The sequence below is a fragment of the Cynoglossus semilaevis genome, chromosome 8 (genome assembly GCF_000523025.1).
Source record: "Cynoglossus semilaevis isolate Cse_v1.0 chromosome 8, Cse_v1.0, whole genome shotgun sequence".
Lineage (NCBI taxonomy): Eukaryota > Metazoa > Chordata > Actinopteri > Pleuronectiformes > Cynoglossidae > Cynoglossus > Cynoglossus semilaevis.
This window is the reverse complement of record NC_024314.1, coordinates 28,001,691-28,014,434: the sequence shown is the minus strand read 5'-3', so window position 1 is coordinate 28,014,434 and position 12,744 is coordinate 28,001,691. Positions and strand designations below refer to the sequence as shown.

The 12,744-nt window shown below is 42.2% G+C and overlaps 2 protein-coding genes across 4 annotated transcripts in view; both read left to right on the top strand.

Moving 5' to 3' along the window:
* strap (serine/threonine kinase receptor associated protein) overlaps window positions 1–740 on the top strand; it is a 6,028-nt gene extending 5,288 nt beyond the window's left edge. The window contains exon 9 of the mRNA XM_008316014.3: window positions 472–740. Coding sequence (XP_008314236.1) covers window positions 472–533 — 62 coding nt within the window. The 3' untranslated portion in view covers window positions 534–740. The remainder of the gene's footprint in view (window positions 1–471) is intronic.
* Window positions 741–1,851: 1,111 nt separating this feature from the next.
* On the top strand, window positions 1,852–12,331 carry tmpoa (thymopoietin a). 3 transcript variants are annotated; one of them, XM_025057377.1, is made up of 7 exons: window positions 1,852–2,600; window positions 7,230–7,347; window positions 7,972–8,121; window positions 8,649–8,803; window positions 10,580–10,702; window positions 10,847–10,947; window positions 11,153–12,331. In XM_025057377.1, exons 1-7 carry the CDS (start codon window positions 2,352–2,354, stop codon window positions 11,568–11,570), a joined length of 1,314 nt encoding a protein of 437 aa, XP_024913145.1. In that variant the 5' UTR covers window positions 1,852–2,351; the 3' UTR covers window positions 11,571–12,331. The 3 variants fall into 3 exon arrangements, with proteins under 3 accessions (XP_024913145.1, XP_024913146.1, XP_008314240.1); XM_025057378.1 differs by having other exon boundaries at window positions 1,854–2,600; window positions 10,583–10,702; XM_008316018.3 differs by lacking the exon at window positions 10,580–10,702 and having other exon boundaries at window positions 1,887–2,600.
* Window positions 12,332–12,744: the final 413 nt, after the last annotated feature.

Genomic DNA, 12,744 nt, shown 5'->3' with positions numbered 1-12,744 from the left:
CCTGCGACTACTTCAGGGTTTTGTTCATCCAAACAGGCTAAGGTAAAACTGATGATTATATTTTCATTAGATACACTTTGTGGGACATTTTTGTTTGGAGGAATGACCTAGAATTGTCACAGTAAAAAAATCAGTGACGATGAGACAAGACGGTCTGTTCTAGTTCCCCAATCTAATCAAGTTGATTTCTGCAATTATAATAGAGGATTAGTAGTTAAGAGGAGACAGGGCGTCTCAAGGTCTACAGTAAATACTGGGCCGATGTGATTAGTTGACGTGTGTGTCATTCAATGCTGTTGTTATTAATGGTCCAGTCGTCGGCTCACAGCTTTGTTACCGACCTTCATGTCTTGAATGCATCACCATCAGACCTAATTACAAAATATGAATTTGTTTTAAATGTGTGATATATACTGTATTTTATACGATAAGATCCCTCGTTCATTTTCTCTTTCCTACGTTATGTCTTAGAGGACCTTGGGACAGAGAACTCTGAGCAGTTGTACACCGTCCCTCCTGAGATCAAAGCCTGAAGAGAAAGCACTTACTGATGGGATCAGAATACAAAGCTCTGCGGAAGGAGAATGGAGAAGAAAAAAAATGGAATGGACGAGAAGCCAGAGTGAAGTGTTTAATCCTGCCCGCCCCCCCGCCCCCAACGGTGAGGAGCAGCGTCCAGAGCATCTTCATGAATCAGGAACTGCTACGAGTGCCCTGTCTGTCATAGAGCAGTCATGTTTCACACATACACAGCCAGTGGTGTGGACAGTTTGGACTGGAGAGTAAAGCAGTAGAGCTGTGAATGTCTGATTCATCGCTGCCTTCTTTCTCTCTGTTCAGCCCAGCTCTGTCCCCTGGTTTGATGTTATTTTAATTTCTGTTTTACCTTAAACCCTGATTTCTGTAAGAAAAAAAAAAGCAGAAAACAATCATGATTCTTAAAGTTGCTTTTGTTTCAACATTAAAGTAATAAATGAGCTGGATCGTTGCTTTTGTTTTCAGTTCGTGGTTACAAGAACACCGACGACGGTGACGCTACGGTCGGTGCTCTAAGGTGCTTTTCATTTCCTCGCAAAACTTGCTTTAAGTATTTGCCGCTCTTGTAGTAGTAGTAGAATATCACAGTTTTTGTCCGGTTGACGGAAAAATATTGTTTAATTACAAAGTGGAAATGGAAGAAATGTTTTGTTTTTGTTTTGTTTTTCTTCCCCTATCATGGGTTCTGTCTTTGTTCGTTTCTGGTATTGAAATAAACCAGTGCATTACTGTTTTCTGTGGAGGTAATGCCAAAAGAGCAACGCGGCTCTGAAGTGCTTTTTCTTTTATCTCATCGGTCAGCTGTATCTACATGAAGTTTTCACATAGTATTTTACACTCTACATCATTTTAATTTAGATTTCTTAGATTTCATGATTTATCCCAGCGTCACAATGATGTTATATTGTTTATTAAAACAAGTATTTCAAAAATATACACATACTAAAGCAATAATTCACGTCAACACAGTTATTACTTCAACCACCACTGAGCTTTATTTTTTAAAAAAACGTATTTCTAAGAATGGATAATATACGTATTTAGAAAATGAGATATGAAAAAATATATATTACTGGTATGTTAGTTGACTAAAGATATTCTCAGGAAACTATAGGTCACAAACTATGTAAAGGTTTGTTTTTATTGAAGGTTTGACAGTGAAAAGCTCTCACGTTAAGACGTCATAATCTCCCGCTCCATTTGAGGCAATGACTTAAATAGTGTATACTCGCACGTTGGTTTCATCTTCTGCTCTTTCTTTTCTCTATTTCTTTTTTATATTTTTATTTTAAATGGCACAATATGTAACAGCGGTATTAACAGGAATGTTTAAAAACATTTCTTGTTAGATAAGGATAGAGTGCTTTCTTTGGATGGCGAATCTATAGGCGTGCAGTGATTACGTCATATAAATTCTTTTGCTGTTCCACCAATGAAATATCCTTTTGTAGCAACCACTATCCAATGGCGACAGCCCTTACAAAGAACCACTTCCGGTCTGGTCATCCACACAAATGTCCACGTTTTTCATTCCATCTACGAAGCCGCGGCTGCTTTACGTCCGGTGTGATTAGTTGAAAGTTGAGAGTTCGAAACATCTGTGAAACTATTTTTTTTACTTTTATATCTCGGCTCCTGGGCTCCTTTGTTATTATTTGCGTTTTAGATATACTTCGACAGGAGGCGCTAGTCAGCTGTCAAGCTCCGACATTCTCTTCCCCCCTTTCTCCTCCTATCCCTCTTTTCACTCTCGGTATTAGCCTGCTAACTCAACCGGGCGACTCTCCCTCTGCCCCCGTACTAGCACCGTCAACATGCCGGAGTACCTGGACGACCCGTCTGTGCTCACCAAGGACAAGCTGAAGAGCGAGCTGCTGGCCCATAACGTGGAGCTGCCGACCGGCAATCCGACCAAGGACGTGTACGTGCAGCTGTACCTGACGAACCTGACCTCTCAGAACAAAAAACATGCCGGGGACATAGCCACCACTTGGGACGCCTTCTCCAGCGACGAGGAGCTGCCGCCGCCCGTGGTCTCCAGCAGAAGCCGTTCGTCCGGCAGGGTGAGTTTCCAGCAGCGGACTCTCACTTCATTTTGTTTTCCCTCCCTTTCGTCTGTTTGTACAAAGTCACACCACACCAGCCGAACGTCGTTGTTTTTTTACTTCTACCTAAAACTTCATTCAAAAGCATGTGTCTCAGAGTGTAATTTGTCGATTATTATTATTCAAATCTGCAGCTAAAACCATGCTCGGTTGATTTAGTGACGTTTTTCCTTAAATGTAATCAATTATCCGTTTGGTTCGACACGGTATTATGATTATAACAATGAGAGTAGAAAGTTGAAAAAAAGTCTTAGTTTACGTACGTTTTATTGTTCTAGAATCTTTACGACCTTTTCCTGTTAGTTTACGGCTTTAACATATTTTTCATAAATGTACACATTTTAGTCTTAACACACGACTTTAACTCGTCGTTGTAATATAACGACTTTTACTTATGTCCGTGATATGACGCCAACAAAGACTTTAGTCTGGTACGTTCTTTTAATCGCGTTTGTTGCGATTTTGTTCATTGAAACATTGAAAATGTCGTAAAGCGGAGTAGATAACATGGCCTAAAAAGTCCGAATTTGGTCAAATGAAAGTGAAAACATTGTGGACAGTGTCGACCAATTTGGTACAGACGTCACGGTGATCCAACGAAGTTTCCTCCTACGACAAGATAAACTGTTTTCGTTTTATAAAACAAATAGTTGAAGTGGTTTCATTGATTGACAAATCAATCGAAGCCCGCTGCGTTCAAAGACCTGAAATGGACAGCGAGGACTGTATCTGCAGCCGTCTGGTAATCGCTAGATGAATCGATTAGTCGTGACAAAACGTCAATTTCACTTACGGTATCATTGTTCAAGCAAATATTGGAGAAACCACTGTTTTCATAATTAACTCACCGCGCTTAATTTATTCATCTGTTTATTTATCACTCAAACTTTCGGTATTCACATTGATTGAAAAATAATAGCTAATAGATTAACGATTAAAAGCCATCGTGAAAGAATCAGTGGCCTGTGGTTAATGGATCACTAAAACGAATCAAAACTAAATTCACCACAATTAGCATGTTGGCACCTCCCATACATTTCTTTCTTCTTTTTTTTAAAAGTGTGACTAACGTGTTGTAGCGCCATCTTGACTGTGGCCCTTCATTTATCTACTGATCAAAACTGGTTTGTGTATCACGTCTGCAGGGTGAAGGTGGGCGGAGCCACGTCTTTTGTCATTGGCTCTCCAACTTGATAATTCCATCACTTTGATTTTTTTTTTTTTCTCTGACTTGTTGTTACATAACATGCACCAAAACCATACAGAAGTCAGAGGTCATGCGTACTTGTGAGTCGTGTGACTCCGGTTCTCTTAAATCCCTGGAATCTCAATGACCAATCATTGTTTTGAGTTTACTAGAGAAAATTAGTCACTGTAATTACTTTGGCATTCCAGTTATTTCTGTCGCTTAGTCTCACTACAGTGAGCAGAGTAGGTGTGAAACACAGCGAGTTCGTACAGTGTACAAGGACAGGATGAAAGGTGTGAGCGAACGAAACTGGTGAATGAAAAATGACTTGTCAGCGTGTGGGTGGAAACAGCTTCTGTTTGTCCCGTTCATTCACTGCAGCGGCACAATATAAACAATATTTGACTCAGCACAGGTTCTTTAGTGCAACAAATATTTTTGTATTGCACAAAGATGCAAGAAGTAAAATGGACTTTTAAGAATTTTAATGTATTAGTTTCATTTTTGCAATATAATTTTTATAGAATGTAGAACACAAAATATTGAAATGGTCAGTTCTGGTATCAATATTGGCTACAAATAAAAATTCTATTCGTACTTTGAAAGTTCTTCTTGATATCCTTTTGCCTCCTGTTTTTTTTTAAAATCTTTTTTTATTTTTGCTGCTCTCAGAAATGACTAGAGGATGTTTGTTTCCCATGGTGACCATTGGTAGTTGGGACACGGCGTGCTCGTCCCACCTCACTGTTATAATGGTAGACTCCTCATCTGGTTTGTTTGTCGACCTCACTGTTAGTCATAACGGTAGACTCCTCATCTGGTTTGTTTGTCGATGATGTCCAACCTCATTTTATTAGAGCAGAGCAGCTGCAGCTCTTCGTGGTTTCCCTTATCATTTCTAAAGAAGAATAAATTAGTTCTTGCGTGCAGTGCACAGACAGTACATCAGTGGCCGGCTGTTGACTGCGATCTAATCATACCTATTCCTGGACACATGCGAAGAGTCATGTGGAGCTGATAAGCCCTAATAACACTGTGTACCCATTTACACGGCCTTGACTGTAACCGACGATATGGACTGAGAGTTTTAGGCTAAACTTTCATCCAGGAATTCAGGAAATATTCATGCACGTATGTTTAAGAAGCTAAAGTTGAAACTTTTTTTCAGTTTGTTTGTTAATTGAAAATATCACTTAAAGGTTCATTGACAAAATGTGTGTGTGACGCGGTGGCCTCCACGTGTTTGTACCGTGGTGTAGTAGAAGCTGTGGTAGAACACAGCCTGTAATTATCGTAGCGTTGTTTGGTGGAGAACCAGTGTTTCAGTGTGGACGTTGTTTATCTACAATCTCTGGTCTCACATACCTGAGTAATAGGCTGTTGGCAAAAGGTGGAGGTGGAGTTGCAGGTGGGGAGGGGGATGGATGAAGGAGGAGGGGGCTGTAGCAAGAAATTCATTCCTTTCATTCTTTGAATAGTGAAGCCCTTTTTTTTTTCCTCAACTTAACCTTAAAGGCTTGAATTCTTTGAATTCCTTCTTTCTTCTTTTCCACCTGGTCCACGGCGCTGGTCCGACTGAGGCGACTCACCTGTGGGCTGTGGAGAATGTGGTGACATCTGTAGCACTGACGGTGGTGGCGAGCGCCGACCAACCGCACGTGTACTCCATTCTTACTCAGCCGTTCAGTCATTATTACATCAGGCTCTGGCACGTCTCACCGTTGCACCGCTCTGTCCTCCTCGTAGTACGGAGTTGTGGCGGAAAGTGTGACGGCGTGTGGAGTTTCTTTACTATTAGGAGAGCTGTGAGCTCAGCCCTGAGCAGGGTGTGGTCTGCAGAGGACGGAGCACAGACTCCATTTTCCCTCCCTTTTTTTTCTCTTCCCTTTTCTTCCCGCAGTGTGACTGTGATTATGAAACAGACTGGCTCAGGTCCAGGTCCAGCCCTGCTCTGGGCCCACTGAGGCCAGACTGGCTCTGTCGGTGTGTTTGCATGACGTTAGGAGAAGCTATCGTGTTAAGCTCCTCACAAATTAAGAAGTCATGCAGAATTATTAGCTTCCTTGAGGTCAGACTGAAACACAGATGAAGTATTTGACAGTGAAATAAACCTCGATGTGTACTTTTACTACGACTCTTGACTGTCTGTCTGAGAGGGGGAGGGGCAAATATCTTGTGGGTTTTCAAAAACAATAGTGGCGGCTGTACAAATGTGAGTTCAGTCGGTGTCCTTTTGTATACGACTGAATTATAACAACCTCAGACGTTGGTTGATTAACGCCAGGTTGAGATCCTTTTGGGTGTTTTATTATTTAAGAGTGGGGTGCCCAACCCCTGGTCTGTGGACCAGTACTGGTCCGTGGGTCTCTAAGTGCCCAGGTAGTTGTAGAAAAAGTAAATACTTCACTTAAGGAAATTCTGGTTGTTTTCTTCGTGTAAAGCTAATTCTGCATTTTAATAAAGCCGTAAAAATGCTTTATTTTGAAATAACTTAGTGATGGTTTGTCTCTTCCTAATACAGTGTTTCCCCAACCATTTTTACACCACGGCACATGCGCTGGTGCCTGTTTAGTTGAACACAATGCTTGATATACCTTCAGGAATTGAAGAATGAAACACAGGATGAAAATCCTCTTTATTCCCGGATGTCGTCTCTATAGTAACTCGTCGCCTCGTCTGGCTCCAGTAAACACGTGTGTTGGATCATCTCGAAGACTCGGCCGTGCACAGCTGTAAGAGGGGACAGTTGTGGTTTAATTTCAGAGGCAGCCGACTTCAAGCCCCTCAATTTCCTGTGGACTGAACACCAGGGGTGTGTCTTTGTTTACTATCTGAGAATCTGCAGCTCAGTCCACTCTGTCCCCGTGGTTGGATTCTTTTTTGTTTTTTTACTGACTCTGTCCTTGTTGGTCACATGTTCAGCATGGTCCTGGTCTGTAGACCATGGTTCATAGAGGACTTGGACTTGGATGTTTTTCAAGGCTCTCAGTGTTCACTTAACATTTGCTGCAGAGAAAAAGAAACCTGGTTGTAATTTTCACACACAGAAGTGAAAGTGAAGGAATATTAAAAAAAAAAAATTAAATACTTGTTCTTAATGTGGCAATCTGGTTCATACTTTCACTTCCTGTTCTTCCTGACTGACTGCAGATCTACTGAAGTGGAGACTCACTGTCTCAACCAATGTAAATGTAGTGTTGTCTTAGCTGATGTTGTGCAAACACACACCCACACACACACCCACACACACACCGACAACAATTGTGTGTCAGCCGGGTCTTTTGAAGCCACTTTCTGATTACACTGCCCTGGGGTCAAAAACCAGTCACACAGACCTGGATCTGAGCCCGACTGACACAGAACCACCCGGCTGAACGTGTTCCCTCGTTCTCCTGTAGAAAGCCACCAGGAAAACGGACAAGGTTCTGCTGGAGGAGCTGGACGTGACCATGCTGACCGACGAGGGCCTGAGGGACGAGCTGCTGAAGCACGGTGTGGATGTGGGTCCAGTCGTGGGTGAGTGCCACATGTCAACATGAGCAGCATCTGGTGTTACGTCAGAGGTACTGCCTGTACGCGGGCCCCACTGTGGTGTGTGGGTGCCACACAGAGGTGATAAAATTTACAACACTTTGACAGGTTAGCTGAGAGTACTTCACAGTATTATGTTGGTCACTAGTACTACATAACAACAGTCGGATGTCTGTATTTGATAAGGGTGTAAGGAAATATCGATACACTGAAATATCACGATATTTCAGTGGATTGATATTCTACACTGTATCGATTTTTTTTGTTTTTAATTAACAATTACCAGTCAAATATTCATGATGTTGGTTCATTTTATTAAGACAGTGATGTCATTTAAAAAAATATATTATATTACATTATATAAATAATTTAATTTACTATACAAAATAAATAAATTCGTAACCTGAATGTTAACATGGTCGGATCATTTTTGCTTAGGCTTTTATTGGGCGTTACAAAAACATTTTCTTAATCGTTATTTTCTCATTTTTCTATTGTTTTGTGAAAAGCGCTAACTGTGTTGTCGTCGTTCTGTGATGTCACTGTTCTATGTTGTCACTGTTCTGTGATGTCACTGTTCTGTGGTTCTAACACCCACTCTCGTCTCAGCCTCCACACGTAAACTGTACGAGAAGAAGCTGCAGAAGCTGCTGGACAACGGACCCCTGCCCACTTTAGTCCCAGTGGTGGTCCTCACCGAAGCACAGGTCAACCACAATGGTCACTCGGAGTCCGACCTGTACAGTGACAAAGAGGACGGTAATATATACACACACCGAGTATTGTACCAAACCAAAATGAATGAAGTTATTATAAAACTGTTATTTGATATTTGACTATGAAAGTTTTTAAAAAGTGACTTTAGAGCTGATTTAACTGCATGACTACTATTGAATACTTACTGGTTCCAAACCTGTGGACATGTCATATGTTCCAGTGGGTACTAAAAAGTACCCAATGACCAGCAAGTTATCAAAAAATAAACCGATTCAACAAACACATTTAGTCGTCATTTAAAAAAGAAAGTGTTAAAATAGTGAGTCTTTAGATGCATGTGTGTCAGGAGCACTGGTATGAGGTGTAACAGAATGTGTGACGTGTAATGGAACAGGATACTGCGTACAGTGCAGTACACAGGTATGTGAGGACTACACCAGGTGAAGGGTGGAGGGAGTGACACTGACTGACTGTCACCTGTTCATCTGTGGGAGTTTCTTCACTTCATACACGGTGACCAATGAGAAACAGCAGTATTGTGAACGATGGTGTGAATTGTGTTTTGTCAGACGTGATAACTCCCCCGGAACCAGCGCCTGTACCAGAGCCAGAACCTGAACCTGAACCTGAACTTGAACCAACTCCCGTGGTGGAACGACCTCTGAGGAGTCGAGGGAAGACGCCCGTCACGACCCGCACCCGCAGCAATCAACGCCAAACTACGGTAACGAAATAAATACTTGCTCTGCTGTTTACTCCAGAACTGGACCAATCACAGTGTGACACATAAACACACAGGTGGCATTTCAGCCAACTGTATTTGGTGACCAGGCACTGAAATAAAATGAAATCACGCGTAGAAATCACAAGTTGTACTCAAAATTGTAGACTCCAGTCGCAGGCCGGACTGGACAATTCGGTGGGCGAAATTCTCCCCACGGGCCATCAGTTGATGACCAATACCTTAGAGAATAATACTAAAGTGTTGGGGGTTTTTTTTGTCCGACTTTGGAAAACCAAAAAACGTTCATGACGTTGAAACCTATCGATGGCGTTGTCGTCCGTTCCCAACAAAGTCTGGCTTTAATTATGTCGTTTCCTGCGACAGCAGGAAAGGAAACGTTTTTTCATTTTATTGGTCTACGGTCACTCCCAGCTCAGTGTGAGCTTTTAGAGTCAGTGTATTAGCGCTGCTCACCCTGTGCACATGATGTGGATTTGCTGCTGCCATGCATGTGCTGGGTACTTTGGACGTCTGCGTCCAGCAGCCAGACCTGTGTCTTCCTCCTCGTCCTCGTCCTCTGGCTGGTTCTTGTCTCTTCATGCTTTGGCCACTGAGAAAAAAAAACACCCTTCACTTAGAGGTGTTGAATACTTGATTCATGGTCTCTGGAGAGAAGAGGAATGTGAATGTCCACCATCAAAGGTGTTTTGTTGACTCTCAGTGGCTCCACCTGCTGTTCAGATGGTCAATATTTCACCTTGTTGAGATTTGGCCTGAAGGCATTGGAGGCACGTGGACTTCATGGAGTGTCAGTATTAAGGCACTTTGTAAAAAAAAAAAGTTTGAGCACGTGTTCCACTGACAGCAGCTTTACCACAATCATCATCTCTCACTTTTTAAAATTTGCATTTTGTCCGCCGGGCATTATTCTGTCATCCTCATTTGCATCTGCTCCGCTGGTCGGTTCATTTCAGACCTGAACTCTGCTTCACCTTGTCTGAACAAGTCCAGGTCGCTGTAACGGCTTCTTATGTTCTCTCACATGTGCATTTTTGTCCATCTGACCTGCTGCTTCCAATCTGCTAATCTGTTTGAGATGACTACCGTGACTTCTGGGAGACACGGGTCACGTGTGATCTGCACCTGAGGGGGAAGGGTCCGGGGGGGGGGCACATGGAGGCCTCCATCCTGAGACTGTGGTGATGAAGAGCTAACACATGGTCACCACAAGTTTTCTGTGTAGATTTAGAAGAGAAATAAGAAATCCATACATATATGTACATATGTATGTGTGTGTATATATACATATATGTATGGATTATATATGTACATATACGTATGGATTATATATATATATATGAAGTACTACTACTTCTTGAATCAATACTACTACTACTACAACAATACTATTGTTGAATCAATATTACAATTGCAATAAGAACAAAATTCAACAAAAAATCCTATTTGTTGCCCAGCAGACAATAAAGACAGCCAAAATAAAAAACAAACATATATTTTATGGTCAGTTATGTTTAGTGTAGTTTATTTCCCCCTTTTTTTTTTATCTCTTCCTCATCCCCTGACACTTGGCTCTCAGAGACACGTGTCTGAACACTGCATGATCACGAGGGCCTGACTCCTCCAGCAGTTTCTAAGTTGCATCTGTGAATTGATGAGTTGTGTGGAGCAGCCGTCCGGGGCTTCTGCTGCGACGGTTGTTGTACAGCAGCTGAACTGCAGCTCAGCTCAGCAGGAGTGACGTCCGCTGTCTGTCAGCAGGAGCGTGGCCCTGCAGACGTCCAGCTGTCCGGCTGGAGGCAGCAGAAAATCACCAAATTCCTGCATGCACACAGTCCACCGAGGACTCCATGTTCAACCTCCACACTGTTGGTGCCCCAGGTAGACCGCTGCACAGCCGAGGGTCTGAGTGTCTGGTGTTTTGTTTTGAGGTTTTTTTATTACTTTTAATCTGAAAAAAGTGAAATGAAAAGTCTTCATTAAGCCTTGTTTTTTTGTTTGTGTTTTTTTTTTCATTCTCCGCAGGTGGAGAAGATCACAGCCAGCGAGCAAAACACCAAAGTAATAGAGAAGGATGTTCTGAAGGAACTGTTCCCCATTGAGTTCAACACTCCAACAGGAATATCGTAAGATCTTTAATTTTTCTTTATTGAAGCAAGTGATTATTATTATTTATTTTTGCATCACTAGTCCTGACTGTAAACATGAACTATCCCTTTATTGCTACCTTCTTGTCACTACATCTACATCCTGCTCGCTCTCTTCTAAAGTCTGGGATTCCTTAGCTTTAACCATGTTGACCAACCCTGCTCTAAAATCTCTCTCCTGCAGCGCCACCTGTCGGCGACCCATCAAGGGCGCAGCTGGTCGACCCTTACAGCCCAGCGACCTGTGGAACAACGAAAACAGCCTGTTCTCTCCAAAGATCACCAGCAGGACCAGCAGCTCCTCCTCTTCCTACACAGAGAGCCGCATTGTCAACAAAGTCACCAGCCTGCCCCCCTCACACACCTCCTCCTCTTCCCTCTCCTCTTCCTCTTCCCTCGCCTCTTCCTCCAGGCTTCTGTCAGCTACTCCCCCTGCAGGTCAGACCAAAGCAGCGCGCCGTGGCATGTCCCTGTGGGTCAAGCTGTTCCTGCTGGCCATCGTGGCGGCGTTCTTGTTCTTTGTCTACCAGGCCATGGAGAGCAACAGCATCAACCCTTTCCTCAGCGCAGACAAAGATGTGTCCAGTGGCAGCGCAGCATAGAGAGGGTGGAAATCACCCCAGCTCCTCATTGTTTTTTTTTTTGTTTTCTTTTTGTTTTTTTTTAAAGTGCGTCTGAATGGTCGCCGTTGTCACGGGTGCTGTGAAGTTAACGTTTGACGTCATCATTCATCTGTAATTTAGTTTTTGTTTTGTTTTTTCATTCCTGTTTCATACTTTACTGTTAACCAAATCCATTAGGAGACTTGGTGAATCAGCGTCTGTGACACTACACAGGATCTACATGACACGTGAAAGGACAGTACCTCCTCCGCTCTTGTCGTTTCGGTCCAACGTCGACCTCTGACCTTTTGGCGTCACCGTCTGTGAGGTCAAAACAAATCCAGTCGTGAAATCATGTGGACTCTTTTATTACCAGATTTATTTTTTAAGGCCAGACATGGTGTGACTGCATGAGTGTGCAAGTGTTTGTGTGAATGAGTAAAAAATATTTTTGAACTTTTTTTTTTCTTCTGTATTTTTGTTCCCACTCTGCCTTAGCTTCTGTCTCTGTCATTTTAAGATCCTGCAGATGGAATTTTAATGTTTCATGTTTTGTACTTGACTATCTTTGTTATTGAGACATAGAGGCTTCTCCTTGTAACCAAATGCTTCTAAATCTTCTTAAACTCTTTTTGCCAATATTTTCTTAATGTTCTCTTATAATAAAAATTAAATGTTCCAGTGTATCTTTTCAATTATGTCATGTATTTACTGTCTCAATAAACATCTACTTAATAAACTTCTGTTGTCACTGTGGCTAAGAAGCGTGTCATTTTTTTGCAGAGCGCTCCACAGGAAATTGCTAACATTTTATTCGTTTACAGAGAAAATTACTCGCCTACCAGTCGAAATGACAAGCCATGGTTTTTAAAAAAAAAAAAATTTAATGGATAATGACCTGCTGGCTCAGGAATTTCTAGAATAAAGGTCAGCCCGTAGCTTGTCCTTGTCCCTTTGACACATAAAGGTGTCCAGTAAGGCTCGAAATGTTTCATAAGCTCTCTGTTGAAGTTTCAATTATTTACCTTAAAGTTTCTTTTGTTTTACAGGAAGACTAAATCGTATTCTTGGCCAAGAATGAAGACTTCACTCCTGAGTTCAAGTATTTCGTACTTGACTAAGTCCCACCTCCAAGGGAAGAGACTCACTCTATGATTTGCTAAGAAGATATTGA

Excerpts from the sequence above, each read along its gene's own strand:
- tmpoa (XM_025057377.1), top strand. The coding sequence starts at position 2,352 with ATGCCGGAGTACCTGGACGACCCGTCTGTGCTCACCAAGGACAAGCTG. Across the intron at positions 8,122-8,648 it reads GTACAGTGACAAAGAGGACG|ACGTGATAACTCCCCCGGAA; the intron begins GTAATATATACA and ends GTGTTTTGTCAG. Across the intron at positions 10,948-11,152 it reads AACACTCCAACAGGAATATC|CGCCACCTGTCGGCGACCCA; the intron begins GTAAGATCTTTA and ends TCTCTCCTGCAG.